This window comes from Camellia sinensis, chromosome 13 (genome assembly GCF_055761805.1).
Source record: "Camellia sinensis isolate YWXY chromosome 13, ASM5576180v1, whole genome shotgun sequence".
Taxonomy (NCBI): Eukaryota; Viridiplantae; Streptophyta; class Magnoliopsida; order Ericales; family Theaceae; genus Camellia; species Camellia sinensis.
Genome location: NC_138973.1, coordinates 52,385,344 through 52,407,441, shown reverse-complemented (window position 1 = coordinate 52,407,441; position 22,098 = coordinate 52,385,344). Strand labels below are relative to the sequence as shown.

Sequence of the window (22,098 nt, the reverse complement as noted above, 5' to 3'; positions counted from 1 at the left end):
GTCATTTTTTACGAAAAAAAATTATTTATTTGTCGCGATTAATAAATTGGTCGCCAAAAGCAAGAAAACAATACACCTGTAATTCCTAATAATTCATTCAATCCATAATAAACCTATAATTTTAAAGCATCATACAAATCAACTGAATCATTAACATTCGACACAATACATAATTCATTAACATTCGACACAATCCAACATTCAATCCAAATTTTTTTTTTTGAACAATCAATTTTTGTTTATAAACATTCAATCCAATATTGAACAAAATTCATTCAACCCAACCTAAATATAACATTAAAATTCATCATATTTTCCTACTCAATCCCAAACTTTACAATCATTCCATTCAAAACATTAATTGAGACAAGTTTTAAACATCGACCCATTGAAAACCAGTAAGTAATTGAACAAAAATTAAAAGGAAAATCAATGAAGGAATCCAAAAAAAATTCTACAACAGGAAGGAATATATATGGTTTTGAAGCATCAGCCTTGTGCTTGATCGTTTTTGGAAGTCACCTACAAATAAAATAAGAAAAGTTAGAATCTAGAAACATATCCAAAATGAAGTATTCTCATAAAAAAAAATTAACCATATGGCAAAAAATTTATATGATTACATTACAAACATTTGATGATGACTATACCACAATTAATATCCTCCAATTCAAATCTAAACTAGAGGCAATTCAGATCCTATATATAAAATAAATGCACAACATGACCCTTCGCCATATTGTTCCCTTAATGCTGTGGACACTGAACATCGATTTGTTTGGTGAGATAACCAACATTACACACAACTTAAAACAATATCATCACTTTACTATTATAACCTCCAACAAAGATATAACACCTAAGAAAAGTAGGAAAAAATAAGTGGGAATAAAAAGAAAGCTAAAGCTGAAATGAACAAATTTGAATCATCACAGTTAATTAGGTGATTGCCTTCAAATTCAGAAACACATTGAAAACATAATGAGAAACATATATAGTTTTCAAGATCTTGTTTCTCATTATGTTTTCAATGTGTTTCTTGTCAACAATATATGTTTACTACCACCTAATTAATATACATGATTCGTTACTCTGTCCTTTTACGTTACTCTGTCCTTTTAGTTCCTTCTCAAACAATATATTGCATATTTACCAACAAAAAACAAGCCCTAATATGTTACTCTGTCCTTTTAGTTCCTTCTCAACAATTAGGATTGCTGACTTTTGTCCTTTTTTATATGTTGTGTGTGCATGCAGTGGGGAAGAGTGTATTAAAAATTAATAATAAATAAATAAATAAATAAAAAGCAAAGTTACTATTGAATTAACAATAGAATCCAAAATATTTGACCCTGAGCACAGAACAAAAAGAAAGTTGGTTGGACAATCATATTTATGCCATGTATATGTGGATTTGTTCTATCATACAATTTTTTTCTATTAAAAATATGCTATCACATGCACATCTGCAGGTCCTATAAAAATGTCAACCTAAAAAGATTTTGCCATCAAATTAGGTCACAAAAGCACACTTATCCATTGACTTACAGAAATTGATGAAGCAAATTTTAGTGTTAAATGCACCATCTCGCTACTGCATATTAGCAGATTTCCTAGTTTACCATGCACCACAATATCCTTACTTGAAGTATTGACCAATAAAACATTGGTTACTATTGTTTTTACCATCAGTTCAATTTAGATTGTCACAGATTTGATATTGAGAGAAATATCTCAACAAGTGTGCGATACCAAAGCAGGCCAGATGACAACAAATCATGCTCCATATCATTTACAAATAAATTTTTGATAGTGGAGAAGCTTAGATGACAAAATTATACTGCTCATGTCCATGGACCAATCAATTGATGTAATAAAACAAAAACTACTCTCATTCCACACCATGGTAAAAGATAATGAAAATGATAAAATGAAAGTTGTTAATATTATTGACTTCATCAAACTTGATACTATAGGCAAAATGTGTCAATAAAATAATAGTTTATTCCCCCCATCAAAAATAAGTGCACAAATCCAAGTACTTGGAATTTTTCCCAATAAATTTATGAAATGGAGCCAGTAGTTATAATATTCTAAGATTCCATTCAGCATCAGGGTTAATGTATGTAACTAGTAGATAAACTACAAGGGATAGACCAGACCATAGTAAAAGATAGTGCACATGATAAAATGGAAATAAGTTCGTCAAACTAAAATTTCTGGGAAACCTGTTTCGTCAAACTACAAGGGATAGACCAAACCATACTAAGTGATCTTTCACACACCTGAGTATTTCATTAGGGCCATTCAACAACAAAAAGGTGATTGGTTGGAGACCCAAGCAGCAGACTAGGAACAATAGCTAGATGGACTACAATTGAATAAACATTGAATTAATAAACTTGAAGAACCACTTACCACGAGACTGCCATCCTCCATAACAGAAGTATAGCGTAACAAGCAGAAATCACGAGCAGGTGCCAAAGTTGTTGGCGCGTAGAGCTAAGAAATCAGCAAATATTTCAAATTCCATTAAGCAGTTATATCATAACACAAGTACTCCATCATACAATATGAGAATAGAACAATTAATACTACCTGCATGTAAAGCAGCTCAATGGTTCCACCATTAGCGGTAGGCAGCACATTTAGAACATCCACAGCTCGGCAATCGCGATACCACGAAGGCCGATCCTTAAGGATTTCTGCAACCTGGAAGTAGCGAAGCATAACCGATAAATGCTTCACATAAACTCCACAACTACTACAAAAAAGAAGAAAAAAGGGGGAGACTATCGTACCCTTGTAGGCTCTAAACCCACCAGGTCGCAAGCACGCGCTGCCACACCAGTGCAACCATGAGAAATAGCAACGATTCCAATGGAATCCGGACCAGGCTAAGCATAAGAGAAAGCAGTTTGTTCAGAAAGAGACCAATCATCAACTCGGTTTTTAACATAACAAATGGCATTATTAACCCTGTCAATACCATGAGTAAATACAAAACAAAAAAGCTAGGGACCCAGATATATCCACCTAGAAAATTATGAATGAGTGATTGTGTGGGGGAAATTAAATTTTTTTAGGGTAGGGTTCATGTATAGAATAAATTTCAACCACAAACTGATAATTATGGGTAATTTTTGGATAGTTAAATCTGGGTTTGTAATATTATTGAATACAAAATTAAAAAGGGCAAATCAAATTTTCTTGTAAAACCAGACAAGAGCATGGTTTTAAATAACAGTATTGAAATATATATCAATATCGGTGATACGGTTATATATCAATTAATACCAAATACTATCAACCTATATATTGATATATAGCGGTATCATACCCACCAAGTCTGATGACTGCTCTCCATAACCTAACTCACATATACAAGAAACATTAGTGCAAATTAGGAAGCACCCAAAAAATTAAAGCAAGCAAATTTGACAATTAGGGTCACTCATAACTCACTTGAGGCAATTTAATGGCTCTCCATAAAATCTTGGGGGTTTGAATTCCAAGCACCTCACTTTGTGGAAAGTTTCCAGCTCCTTCATGAATGCTGCTTGCTCTTCCTCTGTTCCGGCCTCATCGCCCCCATTAGCATTTGTTTCCAAGAATGACTTGTTTGAGGTCTTGTATGATAAATCCCTACAAACAAACAAGCTATATTGCTGGTTACCAATATCATGAGAGGGAATCCTTCCCATATAAATCTTTTTGTTCCTATTGGGATGTTTTTGTAGAGGGCAAAGAAAATGAAAGAGAAATGAGAAATAAAGTATAAGTTAATTTATTTTTTCTTTTAGGGAATGCCATAAGTTTTCCTCCTGTTGTTGCCAAAACTGGAACATGTAATTTTAAAATGCTTAGATAGTTAGAGTTGCATTGGTGAAGAAGAAAATACTTACAAATACTTCAATGATTTGAGACCAAACAGAGCAGGAGCTATTTCCCCAGTCAAATCACTAGAGGAAAGGTTACACGTTGATTCTCGTCCAAACCAAATGGTTCATTGCACTATGAACATAAACACTTCATGCACGACTGATGATAGAGGCGTGAGGTTATGTTCAAAGCATAATTTAAATTCAATGTTCATTATGGCTTCACACATCAATTATACACTTTTTAGCAGCAAAAGTAGGTAACCTTTCCACAAGTTTTTGTGCACATGAGAGCATATATTTAGTCACACATAGTTGCTGTGCCAGTCAAATGGGTGTGCTTCCAATATACTCAATTGATGATGTCAGGTTCATCTTGCTTCTACATGATCTCATTCTATATTTCAAACTCACATAAAATCAGCTCCAAAATTTGCAGTTTGACAAATCCCACAATTTAGATTCCAACCCCTTTTAAGACTACTGTTTAGTTTGTTCAAAATTTGCAGTTTCAACTATTACCTCTTCACTTATAAGTATCAAGCTCAACATTGGTCTGCTAAGGCTCCACTGGTTGCCACAGTCCTCAAATAGGACAATCTCAAAGAGGGTATTCAATATCTAGTTAAGTAACAAAATAAATAATCAGCAATAACAAAAAGGAGAGAGAGAGAGATGGCATGTATATCAAGAATTTAGATAAATATGGCATGAATATTAACAAAGAAGAACAAAAAATATTAAAAGCAAGACACATACAATTTTTCACTCATCAGTGAACAAAATGAAGTGCTTCTAAATTTTTGTGTGATCAGATGAGATGTATCAAAGGAAATTTGGATCCAAATCACACATTTATGAAAGAAATTTGTGTGATCAGATGAGATGAATCAATGGTTTTTTGTTACATTTAAAAACCATAAAATATCGTTCCTCCATAAAGAATGCCCATCTAATGCATTCTACCAAAGGTCAAACTGATGTGTGTAATCCCTCATGATATTGTTCTGAAAATTATTGTGCCAAGAAAAAGAGAAGGAAAAATAAGAACAATTTCTCATTTCACAAAGGATCATCTCGCATAAAGTGAGCCAAGCACATTATACAAAAGTATTGAAAATTATAAATAAAATGTCACCAATGTAAACAATATTGCATCACCTCCAATTTATTATCATTTATCATAATTATATTTGATATGACACCATTCACTGTCGGCATTATGACAAACCAAACCCTATGGTTCTCAATTGTCATTAGAATATTTAAGCTGATAATATGCATTTCAAATGAAGAGAAATCAATTAACTACTTATAAAAAAAGAAGAAAAAGAAGAAGCAACTTACTTCAGGAAACACACCAGGGCGACCTGCAACATGCCGAGCAAGATTAAGAGCAGCTGGTGTAGTGGGGGGCTCTCCAACCGTTATGTGCTTGAAATAATAAGTAGCCAAATTATCAACTGCAGATGCACACTGACATAACAAATTCAAAGGATTATTTAACGGAAAAACATCTCAAGGGAGCTGCAGTACTCTTGTATCATACCATTACAAGAATGATTCTGTATGTTAAGAAAATTAAGAATGAAGTGCCTAATTAAACACTCTCATAACACAATGGAAGGGTAAAAGCAATGTGAGAAGGGTTTCTAGGACCTAGAGAGAAGGAAATATATATATATATATATATATAATATTTTAGTTTCGTCCAGCACGAAAAAAAAAAAATGAGAACAAAATGTCAAGAGAGATAACAAACAAACCTGTGATATCATATTTGCATCCAGTACTCTTGGGAAAAATCTGAGTTTTTGATAGTGAAAATCCAAAACAGTAAGTACAATACTATCACACACACACAAAAAAAAGCTTGCGCATCTGTTCTCCTAATTGAGGTGCATATTACATATATATATTGAATTAACACAAAAATACAAAAGAGGTAGAAAAGATACATATACATGTGGAACACATTGATATAGCAGAATCACGTGGTCCTGCAAATTAAACTCACTTAGTCTTGCAATCAGCAAGTTCAGATCATGATGAATAGACAAGCCAACAGAACAACCAATAGGTTCATGATATGGCAAGCTAGCTCACCTCAGAAAATACAGAAAAAAGTTTACCAATAAATTGTTAAACCCTTTTCACCCTAATGTTGAATCATTTGTGAAACTCTCTACAATATTACAATTTTGGGATAACTAGGAATCTGAATCAATAAATACAGCAACTTGTGCAACAGATGCATAGATTCAAAAATTAAGATCAATTACAGAATCTGATTCAATTCAGAACAGATCACTAGACCATGATCAATTCCAAATAGTTGGGATAACTAGGAATCATGAACATGAATATTCCACACAGTAATCACAAAACGTGCTTTGAAGATTCAGATAAAAAAACAAATAACAATATTGAATCTTGCAAGACTAGCAACAACCCAAATCGCTATTCTACCTAACATGATCTGAAAGAAGACAAATAGGAAAAGTGAAGTGAAAAGTGAAAAGAAGAACAAAAAAAAAAGTCATCAAAAAAGAAAGAAGATAGATGCAAAGATAGAACCGAATCGAATGGATGATGATACTCACAGCCCACAAAGGCAAAGCAGGAGCTCGGCCAGTGATGATCAGCCAAACCCAACCATACCCAACAAAGTAACAGTCAAAACCCACATAGATAGAAATTAGAATCGCACAAAAAAACAAAAACCGAAAAATCAAAACCATTTTTTAACAAAGAAAAACAGAGATTGAGCTGATTGGAACCTTGTTGAACGATGAAATCGTTGGTGAAGTAACAGAGGACAACCCAGACATCAACGCTGCACATTTTCTGGTCCCAGCAATTGGTGAAGAAGCTTTGAAGAAGCAGCTTCGGAGCTCATAACTCGAACCAAAATTCGCCGCTCGTCGCTCGCCTCCGTGAGAGAGAGAGAGAGAGACGTGTTATTTCGAAATAGGGGCTCTGCAAACCTGAAAGGAAATGAAAAAGGGGAGGGGGGGAAAGACGGTAAAAGGGGGGGAAATTAGTTTGGGCAGGCGGGTCAGTGAAAAAAATGGGGAAATTTTTTTTCATTTTTTTTAATGAATTTTTTTTTATTTGGTAGAAGTAGGGGTAATATTTCAATGAAAAATATTTTTTGTTAAAATAAAATTATTTTTTATGGTCAATTAAAAATATTTTTTTGTGGCCGATTTTTTTTTTATACTAAAAATCAAGAACTAATTTTTTGTAGTAGATGAGAGGAAGCGACAGTAGTGGTGAATGTGGTGGATATGAGGTGCTGGTGGTGGTGGTGGTGGTGGTGATGGCGAAGGAGATTAGTGGTAAAGTTGTGGTAGTGGTAAAGGAGATAGAGTGGCGATGGTAGATGAGAGGTAATAGTAGTAGTAGATAGTGAGAGAGAGATAGAGAGACAAAGAGAGAAAGAGATAGAGAGTGAGAGACAGAAAAAGAGACAAAGAGAGAGGAGAGATGAATGAGAGAGACAGAGAGAGAGACCGAGAGAAGAGAGATGAGCGAGAGAGACATAGAGAGATGAGAGATGAACGAGAGAGACAGATAGAGAGATAGAGAGAAGAGAGATGAGCGAGAGAGACATAGAAAGAAGAGAGATGAACGAGAGAGACAGAGAGAGAGAGATAGAGAGAAGTGAGATGAGCGAGAGAGACAGAGAGAGAAAGAGAGATAAGAGAAAGCGAGAGGAGAGAGATGAACAAGAGAGATAGAGAGAAGAGAGATGAACAAAACAGACAGAGAGAGAAAATATATGAGAAAAGACATAGATAAGTGAGAGACACAGGGAGAGAGAGAGAGAGAGAGACAGACAGACAGAGAAGAGTGATGAGTAAGAGAGAGAAATAGAAGAGAGAGAGGAAGATGACAAAATGGGTGAAAAGAAAGAGAGAGTGATGGAATGAGAGAGACAGAGGCGCGAGAGAATCGATGGTAGAGAGAGAGACGTGTTTAAGCCCTAACTCATTTTAGTGTGTTTGAAATCCCTCTAGAGTTCCTCGCCAAATTAATTTAAAAATCCCTCCAAAATGATAATAAATAAAAAGTAAAATTATAATAATAAATAATAGAGAGAGAAAGAGATAGAGAAGAGTGATGAGTGAGAGAGAGACATAGAGAGAAAGAGAGAGAGAGAGAGAGAGAGAGAGACATGGAAAGAAAGAGATAGAGACAGAGACAGAGAGAAACAAAAGATGAGTAACAAATAGACAAAGAAAGAAAGAGAAGGAGAGCGAAAACAGATGATCGAGAGAAAAACATAGAAAAAGAGAGAGATAGAGAGAGAAAAAAGATGAGTGAGAGAGACAGAGAGAGAGATAAAGAGAAGGGAGATGAGTGAGAGAGATAAAGAAAGAAAAAAGATGAGGGAGATAGAGAGAAGAGAGATGAGCGAGAGACAGAGAGAAAAAGAGACAAAGACAGACAGATAGAGAAGAGAGATGAGTGAGAGAGAGAAAAAGAAGAGAGATAAAGAGAGAGAGACAAAGAGAGAAAGGGATAGAGAGTGAGAGTCATAAAAAGAGACAGAGAGAGAGGAGAGATGAACGAGATAGACAGAGAGAGAGATAGAGATAAGAGAGATGAGTGAGAGAGACATAGAGAGAAGAGAGATGAACGAGAGAGAGATAGAAATAAGAGAGAGATGAGCAGTAGAGACAGAGAGAAAAGAGAGATGAGAGAGAGCGAGAGAAGAGAGAAGAACAAGAGAGATAGAGACAAGAGAGATGAACGAAAGAGACAGAGAGAGATACAGAAAGGAGACAAGAGATAGATGGGTGAGAGACACAGAAAGAGAGAGACAGACAGATAGACAAACAGACAGAGAGAGAAGAGTGATGAGTAAGAGAGAGAAAGAGAATAGAGAGAGGAAGATGAAAAAATGGGTGAAAAGAGACAGACAAAGAGAGAGAGAGAAAAAAAAGTGAAAAAGATAAACGAGAGAGATACAGGGAGAGATGAGCGAGAGAGATAAAGAGAAGAGAGACGAGAGATGAGAGAGATAGAGAAAAGAGAGATGAGCGAGAGACACAGAGAGAGAGAGAGAGAGACAGAGACAAAAATAGAGACACAGAGAGAGACAGACAGACCGAGAAAAGTGATGAGTGAAAGAGAGAGAAAGAGAAGAGAGACAGAGATAGAGACACAGAGAGAAAAAGAGAGACGATAGATAGAAAGAGAGAGAAAGAGTGACGAGTGAAAGTAAATTTTTATTTTTCTTTCAGAGAGGAAAATATTTTTTATGTCAAAACTATATATACCGCGACCAAAATAATTTTTAGTCGCTGAAATTAAGGTTTTGCCGACCAAACTTTTGGTCGCGAAAGATAAAAAATAATTTTTTATATTTCTTTCAGCGACGAAAATATTTTAGTTGCCAAAACTATATATATCGCGACCAAAATAATTTTTAGTCACTGAAATTAAGGTTTTGCTGATCAAACTTTTGGTTGCGAAAGATAAAAAATAATTTTTTATTTTTCTTTCTGCGACTAAAATATTTTAGTTGCCAAAACTATATATACCGCGACCAAAATAATTTTTAGTCGCTGAAATTAAGGTTTTGCCGACCAAACTTTTGGTCGCGAAAGATAAAAAATAGTTTTTTATTTTTCTTTCAGCGACTAAAATATTTTAGTTGCAAAAACTATATATACCGCGACCAAAATAATTTTTAGTCGCTGAAATTAAAGTTTTGCCGACAAAACTTTTGGTCGCGAAAGATAAAAAATAATTTTTTATTTTTCTTTCAGCGACTAAAATATTTTAGTTGCAAAAACTATATATACCGCGACCAAAATAATTTTTAGTCGCTGAAATTAAAGTTTTGCCGACCAAACTTTTGGTCGCGAAAGATAAAAAATAGTTTTTTATTTTTCTTTCAGCAACTAAAATATTTTAGTTGCAAAAACTATATATACCGCGACCAAAATAATTTTTAGTCGCTGAAATTAAAGTTTTGCCGACCAAACTTTTGGTCGCGAAAGATAAAAAATAGTTTTTTATTTTTCTTTCAGCGACTAAAATATTTTAGTTGCCAAAACTATATATACCGCGACCAAAATAATTTTTAGTGGCTGAAATTAAAGTTTTGCCGACCAAACTTTTGGTCACGAAAGATAAAAAATAGTTTTTTATTTTTCTTTCAGCGACTAAAATATTTTAGTTGCCAAAACTATATATACCGCGACCAAAATAATTTTTAGTCGCTGAAATTAAAGTTTTGCCGACCAAACTTTTGGTCGCGAAAGATAAAAAATAATTTTTTATTTTTCTTTCAGCGACTAAAATATTTTAGTTGCCAAAACTATATATACCGCGACCAAAATATTTTTTTAGTCGCCAATTGTGACAAATTTAGCGACTAAATTTTTTTTAGTCGCCAATTGTGAGATTTTTAGCAACTATTTTTTTTTTAGTCGCCAAAAATTAATATACCCCGACTAAAAAAATTTAGTAGCTAAATATTGTACTTTTACCGACTAACATAATTTTTGGTCGCCAATTCCACTACTTTTGGCAACCAAAATATTTTTAGTCGGAAAAAGTGGTCGCCAATTGTGTATTTTCTTGTAGTGGAGTATATATATATATATATATAGAGAGAGAGAGAGAGAGAAAGAGATAGAAAGGGCTTACATGTCCTCTTACGGGCAACAGGGAAAGCACAAGTAGAGCATCGGCTCTTCCGGAGATGAAAGCTACGGCGGCCACACCTCACATAGAGGATGTGGATCTTGTTCCTTCTCTTACCAAAACTCCATGTTCCCTTCCCCTGTTTCCATTCATCCATTTCTATAAGCCCCTACACATATATTTGTATATATAGAGATAGAGATAGAGATAGAGATAGAGATAGAGATAGAGATAGAGAGAGAGAGAGAGAGAGAGAGAGAGAGAGATTACCATTGTTGCATAGCTGCAAGAAACCCCAGACCTGTGAGAGCTGTTTTGGAGAAGATGATAAATATATATGGTGAACGAGGTGAATGTGTGTGAGTTGAGAGGTTTAGAGTTGGCTAAGTTGAATCTTGCTGAGCGTCCAGACGGGCTTCAGCCCAGTTTCACTGAAAATAAGGTGGAGGGAAATGGGGAAATAGAGAAACAGAGAGAGAGAGGGACAAAGATAAAGAAAAGAAGAGAAATAGAGAGAGGAAGAGAAAAACCTCAATGTTGAAGCGAAGCAATGCGAGCGGCAGTGGCGATGTAATAATGCGCGACAGTGGAAGCTCGAGGGTGAACGATGGTGGAAGACCGACGGTGACTGTGAACGGTGAATCAACGATGGTGAGTTTGTGAAGAGAGAGAGAGACAGAGAGAGCAAGAGACTGAACTTGTTTGGGTGTATGTACATATTGATAGAATATATGAAAAAAATAAAATAAATCATAACTAATAAATTGGGCGGTGATGTGAGAGTATTCCCACAAAAAAAAAATAAATCTGTGTCTTTTGAAATTGTTTAACTTTATTGTTGACTAACTGTTTTTTGGTCACTAAAAATAAGTATTTGCCGACCACATTTTTGGTCGGCAAAGATCAAAAGTAAAAGAATTTCATTAATATTTGGCAACGAAAAGACTAGATTAGTCACAGAAAAGGTACCTTCGCCAACAAACCTTTTTAGTCGCCAAATCTCAATCAACGGCGACTAAAATATTAGTCGCTAAAAGTATTAATTTGGCGACTGATTGTTTTTAGTTGCTGAAATAAGTTTTTGGCTTTGGTCGCCAAAGAAATTTTTTTATTTTTTTTTTTATTTTCCATTCAGCGACTAAATTATTTTAGTAGCCAAAACTCAATAAACGGCAACTAAGTATTTTTTGGTTTGTGAAAATAAGTTTTTGGGGATTAAAATTTTGGTCGCCAATTCCACAACCAACGTATTTTTGATCTTCCGTGACCAACTTATTTTTTGGTCGCCAAAATGTGACCTTCCGCGACCAAATTTATAGTTGGTCGCCAAAAGCATATCACTTTCTGCAACCAACTCATTTTTTGGTCGCCAAAATATGACCTTCTGCGACCAACTCATATTGGTCGCTAAAAATAATGATCATTCGCGACTAACAAATATTTGGTCGCCAAAAGGTAACTTTTAGCTACCAACTTTTATATTGGTCGCGGAAAGTGATCGCTAAAAGTGCAGATTTTTGTAGTGTAGTTTAAGCTTTCTTTACTTTCTCAGCTTCCAAACAATTAATTTCTCATGTTTATTGTTGATTGGTGGTCTATTTGATGGGTTATGAGTCATTTCAAATTAGGTTGGAACTGGATATTGTTAAATTTGTGTCTTCGCTTACTTAGGATGCATCAATACTGGGCATGAATTGTCTCGGTTCTCTTTGCCATTGTTGTTTTCACGTAAATCACTTGTTTCTCAGCACCATTTTCCTTCTTTTATTTATTTATTTTTTAAAAAATATAATTTTTATATATAAATTTCCATTTTCATTTAAAAAAATAATAATTTACACACGTTTTTTAGCCACCAAAACGTAGGCCATAATATGAATCAAGCTACTCTGAGCTCGACTCATATTCGGTTTGTCAAATGCCATTTCAGATTGACTCCTTACGGAAGCAAGTCTATTTGGAATATATTTTAAAACTCATCAAGTTTTTAAATCGAGCTTGAATTACTTACTAACAGTCTTGGCTTAGGCTTTGTTTGGCAAATGCTATTTTTTGCTTTTTGGGCTAAAATCTACAAAAAGATAAAATAGGCTAAAATAACCAATAAGACAAAATGTTACATCAAATCTATAGCCATTTCACTTTTTCTCTTACAAACATGACATCCAACTAAAAAAATTTTAATCATCTTTCCAAACGCAAGTATTCTAGCCAACTAAAATAGCCAACTTCCTAAACGATGCCTTAGTTATATACTACAAAACCCAAGCTATTCATACTTAGCTCATTACCAATTCAATTAAAAGCTCGAAGGTAAGCAAGTCAAGTTAGAACAATTTTTGAAAATTTTTAAGTTCAAGTCAAACTTGAACAACTTATTGTTTGGCTCCACTCGACTCATTTACACCCCTACCCAAACAATCAATTTTCTGTCTTTAATTGTTGGGAATGCTGTCAATGTCAAATGGTATTTTAGCTGACAGTATTTTATTCTCCTTAGAAAGCATTTCAACTGTTTCTCAGAATGGGTAGGCATCTTTTTATTGTTTGGTAAATTCCAAGCGTAATTTATTTTGTTGCATTTGAACCCTAATTGGTTTTATTTCACATTTGGGAAAAGTAAGGATGCACAAAAGAACCAAATAAACTGTGAACCGAACCTGTCCTGCCTGGTTGGCTTGATTTAGTTCTACAATTCTAGCATTGGTTTCTGTTCAGTTATATACAAGAAAATTTCAAATTCAGCCAATTCGGTTTGGCTCTATGTGGGGTTGGTGACTAGTAACCCGAACTAACCCGTGAACCGATCCTTGAAAAGCTTTTACAAATTTTTTTAAGTTTTATAGTTTAGTTGGGCACACCGCATGCACTTGAAACTGTCAATATGGAGATTATGGGTGGGTAAGAGTGAAGAGAGAGTCTGTGTTTGTGTAGTGGGTAGTAATTGATTTTACTTTTTAGTCGATACAATAACCGCTAGGAAAAAGTAAATATTTGGAACGAAATATAGGGTTATAGTTTTTTGGTAATCAAAATTGTATGACAAAAGTTCACACCAAATGAGTTGTATGCTTTATATAATAGAATGTTATTGGTTATCGCTAAGTCTCATGTGGATACTAGATAGGTCTCTATTGTTTTGCATTATAGTAACAAAATAAAACAATGAATAGGTCAAGCTTTATACAACACAATTAGACGTACGAGGCCAATCCGATCCAACTGGAATTTCCTCGGGTTGGGTTGGTTCGGTTTTGGGTCTAAAACTGAGAACCAACCAAGATCAGTTCGGTTCTGGGTTTGGCTAGCTCTAAGGAAAATACGCTTCCAACCACTATCAAGTGTGAACTGAAGAATGCAACAATGGATTAAGGAGACAAGAAAAAACACATAACCACATAGAACACCAAACATTATGTGGAAAACCTTCAATGAACGAGAGGAAAACCACGAGGCAAATTTGAAATTTCCACTATTACCAAAAATAATGGGTATGCAAGAACTCTTTCCATTCAAGTACCGTCATGAAGACAAATCAGTTTGTGTTGATTGGTGTCCTTTCTAAGTGTTCTCTTGACCAGAACTGCAACTTCTAACATATTAGGTGTTCTAAATTTATTGTTGGTTACATTTCAACTCTAATTTGTTTAGTTTCACAGCTTCTCGTACCTTTAATGTATAGATACATCTCATGAATTTTGTCTATTTTCTCTTTCCCGTTCATATCTGTCCATATTCATTGGCTTGTCTGCACTGATTTCCATTTGTTGTATTTTTTTCGTCACATATTCTTCTATTTGCTGCATTTTTTCTTGACGACAACAAAGAGCCAGTTTGCTTGCTAGTTATTGAGGAGGATGGGTTCCTTATCAAATGGTGATTTTTTTTATGGGAGTTCTAACAATTGGTCATTGTACAATGGTTATTGCACCTCTTCTGGTGTTTCTCTTAAGTACAAGAAGCGAAAGGTTTATGCTGTTCGCCATTTTCCACCTGGGTGTGGACAAAATGCTTCATTTATCAATCTGATGCCCCAGGATATTGAGGTAGTAGCATCATTAGGTCATAAAGAGACTTTGGTGGCTGATGAAAAGATGGTGAAAGTTGCAGAGGGTGATTGTGTCAAAGCTTCTGAAATTGGGAATGAATCATCATCTCATCAATTGGTGGAAAGTCCGGTGAAGTTGGAATTGCCCAACATATTGAATGATTTGTTGGGGAAGGTAGTGGTTACGGTTGGGAAGGTCAATGGGGCTGAATTGTCCCCTGTTGTTGTGCCTCTAGGAAGTGGCTTGCCAAAAGCTTTAGAAAATAATGCACTAGAATTGTCAAAGGAGTTGCACGAAGTGGAAGTTCAGGCTGTGGTGAAGAGTGAGGGTGCACCAGAAAGCAAAATTGTGTTGGAGATTGTTTCTATGGATGATGGAGTGGTTCCATCAGGTGGTGCAAAAACATGGTTTCCTCTAGAGTGGCCTATTAGTGATGGCAATGTTTCGAAGGAGACTAACCTGAAAGCTAAATATTTTAGGAGAAGGGTTAGAACTATTCGTGAATTCCCTCTTTTTTGTGGAATGAATGCTATTTGTCCGACTGAGGAAAAGTGCTTGAGAATTGTCTTGGGAAACAAGACTTCAGTTGCTCCAGTTGAGGCTGTTGTGCAAGGTACACTGTCAAGAGAGACAGTGAGGACTACAGAGGAATGCAGTCTGGTGAGAAAGACAGCAAGGATTGGCATTGGAGAATTGGACAGGGATGTTTGAGATACAAATGCCAAAAAGAGGGATATGAAGAAGAAATTGCTTCCTTCTGGAAAGGGTTCATATGAAAATAAAAGTGCACGGGTTGTCAAGGATAAGGGAGATTTTTCCATATGTGAGCAAGATGAAGATTCTCCTGCAGGTCAGAGACCACATGATTTTCAGGTGAGCCTGCCTCCTTTTGGTCCTGATAGCTTGAGTCATGGTAATGTTCGTAACAAAGTGAGGGAAACACAACATCTATTCCAAGCTATTTGTAGGAAGCTCTTTCAAGGAGAAGAAACAAATTTGAAGAAACAAGGATACTTGAGCAGAATGCCTGATTTGAAAGCAACACAGATTATCAGGGCTAAAGGAAACACAGGCAAACAGATAATAGGATCAGTGCCGGGAGTCGATGTAGGTGATGAGTTTCAATACAAGGTGGAGCTTGCTCTTGTTGGCATTCATCGTCTCTATCAGGCTGGTATTGATTATATGAAACATGACGGGATGATCATTGCAACAAGCATTGTTGCCTCAGGTGGTTATGCAGATGATTTGGACAACCCTGATGTTTTAATATACACTGGTCATGGAGGAAATATAATTGGTTGGGATAAACAACAACCTGAAGACCAGAAACTTGAAAGAGGAACTTGGCTCTGAAAAATAGTATATCAGCAAAGAATCTTGTTCGGGTAATCCGTGGTTCTAAAGAGACAAAATTATCTACCTTAGATGCAAGAGCCAAGATTGTTCTAACATATACTTATGATGGCTTGTATACAGTGGAGAGATACATGCATGATGTAGGGCCACATGGTAAGCTGGTTTTTAAGTTCAAGTTGAAGAGAATTCCAGGCCAACCAGAGCTTGCTTGGAAATAAGTGAAGAAATCAAAAAGATTTAAAATTCAGGAGGGTCTTTGTGTTGGTGATATATCAGGAGGGAAAGAGTTACTTCCCATTTGTGCTGTGAACACCATAGACAATAAGAGACCACCCAAATTCAATTATATAACTGAGATGAAATATGCTGATTGGTACTGCCCTACTGCTCCCCAAGGGTTGTGATTGTATCGATGGATGCTTGGACTCTAAAAAATGCTGATGTATGTTCAATAATGGAGGAAAGATTCCATACAACTGCAATGGGGCTATCGTTGAAGCAAAGCCTCTGGTATATGAGTGTGGTCCTTCTTGCAAATGCCCTCCTTGTTGCTATAATAAAGTCAGCCAGCATGGCATGAAAATACAGCTTGAAATCTTTAAAAGGAAGTCAAGGGGCTGGGGTGTTAGATCCCTAACTTCTATTCCTTCAGGAAGTTTTATATGCGAGTATATTTGGGAGCTTCTTGAAGACAAGGAAGCTGAAAAAAGACAAAATGAAGAATACTTGTTTGATATTGGACACAATTTCAGTGATTGTTCTCTCATTGGTGGACGTTTGACTCTCAAGCTTGTTGTACAGTTAAGTTCTAGTGAAGTTGTGGAGGATGAGCGTTTCACAATCGATGCAGCACAGTGTGGGAATGTGGGGAGGTTCATCAACCATAGTTGTTCCCCTAACCTTTATGCTCAGAATGCCCTCTATGATCACGGGGACAAGAGTAAACCCCACATAATGCTCTTTGCTGTAGAAAATATTCCTCCCTTGAAGGAGCTGACTTACCACTATAATTACTTTGTCGATCAGGTTCGAGATTTGAATGCAAATATTAAGATGAAGAGCTGCTATTGTGGTGCTGCAGAGTGCATTGGCAGGATGTATTGATACAGGGAACAAAGTTTGGGGTTTTCCAGAAGTACAGATTCCTTGTGTCTGAATGTAAGTTCTCATTGACTACTTTAGCCCTGTTTGGTAGAGCTGTGGGAAAGTGCTTATAGCTTATGCCTAAACAGCTTATAGCTTATAACTATGAACATAAGCTGATTTCTGACTTATTCTTAAAGCATCTCCTGCCCTACTCAAAGAATAAGCTGATTTCTGACTTCTGACTTCCAAAAAGCTATAAGCTATAAGCTATAAGCTAAACCAAACACATCAAAATAGCTTAAATTAAGCTAAAAGTTGAAATAAGCTGATTATAATTTCTGCCAAATAGGCACTTTGTTGTGGAACTTGATTTATTATCTACTCTCTGTGCTAGGCTGTATATTGAATTAGTTTCAGCATGTACTTGGGATGCCTCAACAGAAACAAGAAGATATGGATGCACACATACAGACAAATATCATTTTCATGAACTGAAACACACCCCAACACTACTAAACTTTTCAAGATGACATACAGTTACATAAACAAAGATTGCAGGACCTTAACAGATTACAATATACAATGTTTTACAATATCTCCTTGTGCTTGTTGGTATGTATGTGAGCTGTGATTGAGTTACATGTAACTCAATACTTTGCACCTCCAAATTGTCATTTGGGTTGGAGGCAACCTTGACAGAGAGGTTACTATGGGTGTTTGTCACTGGCTACAGGCTACTGTACACCTGCAGCATTGTAACTTTGCCATGGGGCTTGGCTGTGTGCATCATCTTCCTCTTTCTTGTTTCTGAAATTATTAGTTATTTCAATCAAACTAAAACATATGATTATGTCTTGATTTTTGCATGTTGTAACTTTGAGGGTCTTTCTTCCAACATTTTTGTCTCTCATCTGTGATCATGTTTTCTTGATGTAAACACTTTGAACAGTTATCTAACTATGTCATTATCATTATGATAGTTTCCCAAAATCATGTTGTCACTGGTTTTTATTTATGATCATACTTTATAGATATAAAATGATATTACTTCTGGCCAATTCACAAAGTGGCGTAAACCTCTGGGGAGGACATGGTACAGAAATAACTTCAGCTCTATTTGCTTGAACTGGCTGCCCTCACAAATCATAAAATTTCTTCGTGCTTAAAGTAATATAGAATCTAATTCATGAATGCAAAAACTTTACATCTCATCCCTTAATTTTTAGGGATTTGTTTATGGTTCTTGTTTAGATGGGCAAACCTTGCTTTTGATGGAAGCAGACAAGAGGAGAATTGAAAGAAGGATAAAATGGTTGGTTCATTCGTATCATATTCTGAGGTAGTGGCAGCTCAAACGTTAGTCTGTACATCAATTTTTTGACTGTGGTTTCTCAAGTAGTCAAGTTGTTTTCTGATAACACATGCTGAATTAGTGATTTTGGGAAGAAAATTCTAAAGCACTAACCTGGTAACCTTCTGTAGTTTGGAATGATGACACTTTTTTCATGTTTTTCTGATTTTGCATGATTTGGAATTTGTACATGTGAATTTTGTGGAAGAGTTATGACGTAAGTGACTTTTTTTTGTAGTGTTTCTGCATTGCAACTTTATGTTTCTCATATTTGTTTAATGTGATGGTTACTTAGGAGTGACAAATTGCTTGCAATATCAATACCCTTTACTCTTACACGCGATCGGCGTTTTGTTTAGTTTCTTTTGCAAATTAGCTTGATTGTGAGCTGGCCTTTGAAACTTTTTATTTAAAAGGTTGTTAATTCTTATTTTTTAACCATAAAATCGTAGTGTTCAGACTGTCACCAAGAGTTTGGATAGGGTTGAGAGTTAGTTGGGTCCGCATTCTTTTAGCTGCATTATTTGCATGTGAAATAAACGTAGTACACAATCCGATTCTTTATTAAGAAAGGTGAAGAGCACTAGCTTTAACACCGTAGACAAACATTACCTTAATCACTTAATCAAAACTACTAGGAAATAATTAATAAGCAGTGCCTACTCTGCATATACTAAGATATATTTGTCTTCATTGGGATTAGGAGTTTAATAGGGCTTAAGTAAGCTGAATGGTTGTCATAAATAGCCCCAGCTTTCCATTCACTAGGAATCACACTACTCAGCTGCACCCATTTCAACCCTGCACCGCCACTTACTTGGACCCTGAAGTTAAGTGCCCCTGCTGGTGGGTTAGCCATGTCCCATACTGCACTGTAGGCCTTTCGCATACCCCTCCATTGCTGGCAATCCGCCTGCATCAAGAAAATATATGACTATTAGACTTTCTGGACCCTGCTTTAGCAAGAACCTCGTCACTACGTTGCCCTTAAAATGATATGTACACAAGACAACTTGCTTACAATACTGTTGGCTACATATTTTGTGCTAGCCAGTGACAATTCAACGCGTGGCAAAGTAAGGGTAATATGGGGAGACCAATCAGGTCTTCGATCCTGATCATACACGTGGCAATTAATATTGGTTGTTATAAGATCTGAGTAGCAGCGAATCAACAAAGAGATGTACGGTGACGTGGCTTCAACGGTTGCTCACATTCAAATTCAAATATAGGAGGGAAGCCTAACTGCAAGTGAAGGCGTAGTGGAACTACTTATAAGGTAGCATGATCAGCGATCACGGAGGAGCAGTTCGACGGTTTGAAGTGCAGTTCGATGGTTATCTTTGGAGAGTATAAATAGCAGGAAGGACTTTAGAGTGGGGGACGGAAAAAATCTAAAAGAAAACCAGTCTTACTTTACATATTCCAGTTTTATTTCTTGTTCTTTACATTTCTATACTTTGAGTTCCTGCACTGCACTTCATTTGTAGGAGTAGTTTTCAAGTATATTGCCGCTGTAAATTTCTACGAGGCTGAGATCATTGTAAGTTTTTCATACTAATGAAATGCTTCAATTTATTTAACTGTTCTTATGCTCAAATTCTCTTAAGTCAAGCTACCAGTAAGCCACCAGTAAAAGTCCTCTTTATTGTGGCCAAAAGAACCACAACACAATCGTTTGAATAATTGGTTGGCAATTACAATTCTGTAAGGACTGATTGATCCTTGCTGGCATGCTCATAATTACAAAAATAACCTTCGAAAGCCAAAAAGCCAACATATATTTTTGGCACGCCCAGTGGGACACTTTAAAAAATGGCTAGACGTAGGAGACAAGGAGAAAATGAACTTTTGGAAGAAGGCGTGGAAGGAGAGGTGGAGATATCCAATCCAGAGGATAATGTGATAACACATCCTGTGGAGACTCCTATCTTATCGGAACCCATGGTCGAACAGACCAATACTTCAGAGCAAATACCATTTGTTCGTAATAGTGGACGAGACCAAGGAATTGGACCATCCAGTGTCCCATCTACTCAGCCAGTCAATCCGTGGGGCGGCTTAGTAGATGCTATGGGACAGCAATTAATAAACACAATGGAAAGGTGGGCAGTATCCTTTTTGGATCGAATGAATAACCACCAACCAATAACCACGCGTCGAATAAAGAGGACTTTTACTGGTGGCTTACTGGTAGCTTGACTTAAGAGAATTTGAGCATAATAACAGTTAAATAAATTGAAGCATTTCATTAGTATGAAAAACTTACAATGATCTCAGCCTCGTAGAAATTTACAGCGGCAATATACTCGAAAACTACTCCTACAAATGAAGTGCAGTGCAGGAACTCAAAGTACAGAAATGTAAAGAATAGGAAATAAAACTGGAATATGTAAAGTAAGACTGGTTTTCTTTTAGATTTTTTCCGTCCCCCACTCTGAAGTCCTTCCTGCTATTTATACTCTCCAAAGATAACCATCGAACTGCACTTCAAACTGTCGAATTGCTCCTCTGTGATCGCTGATCATGCTACCTTATAAGTAGTTCCACTACGCCTTCACTTGCAGTTAGGCTTCCCTCCTATATTTGAATTTGAATGTGAGCAACCGTTGAAGCCACGTCACCGTACATCTCTTTGTTGATCCGCTACTACTCAGATCTTATAACAACTAATATTAACTGCCACGTGTATGATCAGGATCGAAGACCTGACTGGTCTCCCCATATTACCCTTACTTTGCCACGCATCGAATTGTCACTGGCTAGCACAAAATATGTAGCCAACATTACCCCCCGCACTAATATGCCCAAGACTTGGTGATATTAGTGGATCAGGGTCCTTTTTCCCACGTCTTAGAACGTGCATGGGTTTTGCATCTTCCCAGAAATGCAACTGTCACTCACCATCTGTATTAATACTCTCGTTTTGATCCTTTAAGTATTTTCACTGTCTTAGTATTCGAACAGTTTGATACATTTCATGGCCAAATTAATTCTTTCCTCCAGCGATCAAGCACACGAAGAGTCATATGTCGATGCTGTTCCTCATCGAAAGAATGCATTTATTAGCCACCTTTACCCACCTTTCTATATTCAGGTCATGGATGCCTTTGCAAATTACCAACCTTTGGATTACGAACACATTTCTCTTAATCCTTCGATTCAGAAAGCTACAAATATAGACATAAGAAGTTCTTCCCCTGACCTACCTTTACAGTTCGAACAAACTTCTCTCAAACCTTTGATTCGGAAAATTGCAAATATGGACTTGAGAAACTCTTCTTCACAAATCTCTGTATGGGATAAAGCAACTTCTTCCTCTTCTGGGGGTTCTGACTGGACAAGCTGGTCAATACCTGAGACCTGTGATTTGAAGGAACGAATCAACCACCATTTTGTTGAGTTCACTGACCCTTTAGAGTTTCCTTCCTATGCTCGAAGTTCAGTTGTCTATCCCTATGTGCCCATTGACCATCGGCGTAGTCTGGAGGAGAATCTTCTTGTAGCATGGTATACATCCTCCATGCCTACAAAGATAGTGCACGCTGCCTCCCGCCCAGAAGAAGCACAAGGGTATAACCCATCATTCTTAGCCCAGAAGGCGAAGATTTGTTCTTCTGACTGGCTTGATTATATTAATACCTTTGTTCCTTCTGCTCCCGTGTCATCTCCGAAAATAGAAGCGTCCATACCTTCTTCTTCGTCTCCG

The 22,098-nt window shown here is 36.4% G+C and overlaps 1 protein-coding gene and 1 pseudogene across 6 annotated transcripts; one reads left to right on the top strand and one right to left on the bottom strand.

The window, feature by feature from the left end:
- Positions 1 to 274: 274 nt before the first annotated feature.
- On the bottom strand, positions 275 to 6,923 carry LOC114272436 (homeobox-leucine zipper protein ATHB-15-like). 6 transcript variants are annotated; one of them, XR_014348869.1, is made up of 9 exons: positions 5,648 to 6,923; positions 5,229 to 5,357; positions 4,404 to 4,502; positions 3,466 to 3,645; positions 3,345 to 3,370; positions 2,802 to 2,897; positions 2,599 to 2,712; positions 2,419 to 2,502; positions 275 to 522 (listed from the first exon to the last, which is right to left on the bottom strand). XR_014348869.1 is itself a non-coding variant. In XM_082902238.1 (9 exons), exons 5-9 carry the CDS (start codon positions 3,365 to 3,367, stop codon positions 490 to 492), a joined length of 354 nt encoding a protein of 117 aa, XP_082758364.1. In that variant the 5' UTR covers positions 3,368 to 3,370; positions 3,466 to 3,645; positions 4,404 to 4,502; positions 5,229 to 5,357; positions 5,648 to 6,923; the 3' UTR covers positions 275 to 489. The 6 variants fall into 6 exon arrangements, 3 of the variants coding, with proteins under 3 accessions (XP_082758364.1, XP_082758365.1, XP_082758366.1); XM_082902238.1 differs by having other exon boundaries at positions 3,341 to 3,370; XR_014348867.1 differs by having other exon boundaries at positions 3,466 to 4,502.
- An 8,405-nt stretch (positions 6,924 to 15,328) lies between these two features.
- LOC145789271 (histone-lysine N-methyltransferase, H3 lysine-9 specific SUVH5 pseudogene) lies at positions 15,329 to 17,093 on the top strand (annotated as a pseudogene).
- Positions 17,094 to 22,098: the final 5,005 nt, after the last annotated feature.

Coding starts and splice junctions, on each gene's coding strand:
- LOC114272436 (XM_082902239.1), bottom strand. CDS start 3,367: ATGGAGAGCAGTCATCAGACTTGGTGG. Junction 2,898..3,340: donor GCAGTCATCAGACTTGGTGG/GTATGATACCGC, acceptor TCTTATGCTTAG/CCTGGTCCGGATTCCATTGG. Junction 2,503..2,598: donor TTGAGCTGCTTTACATGCAG/GTAGTATTAATT, acceptor CTGATTTCTTAG/CTCTACGCGCCAACAACTTT.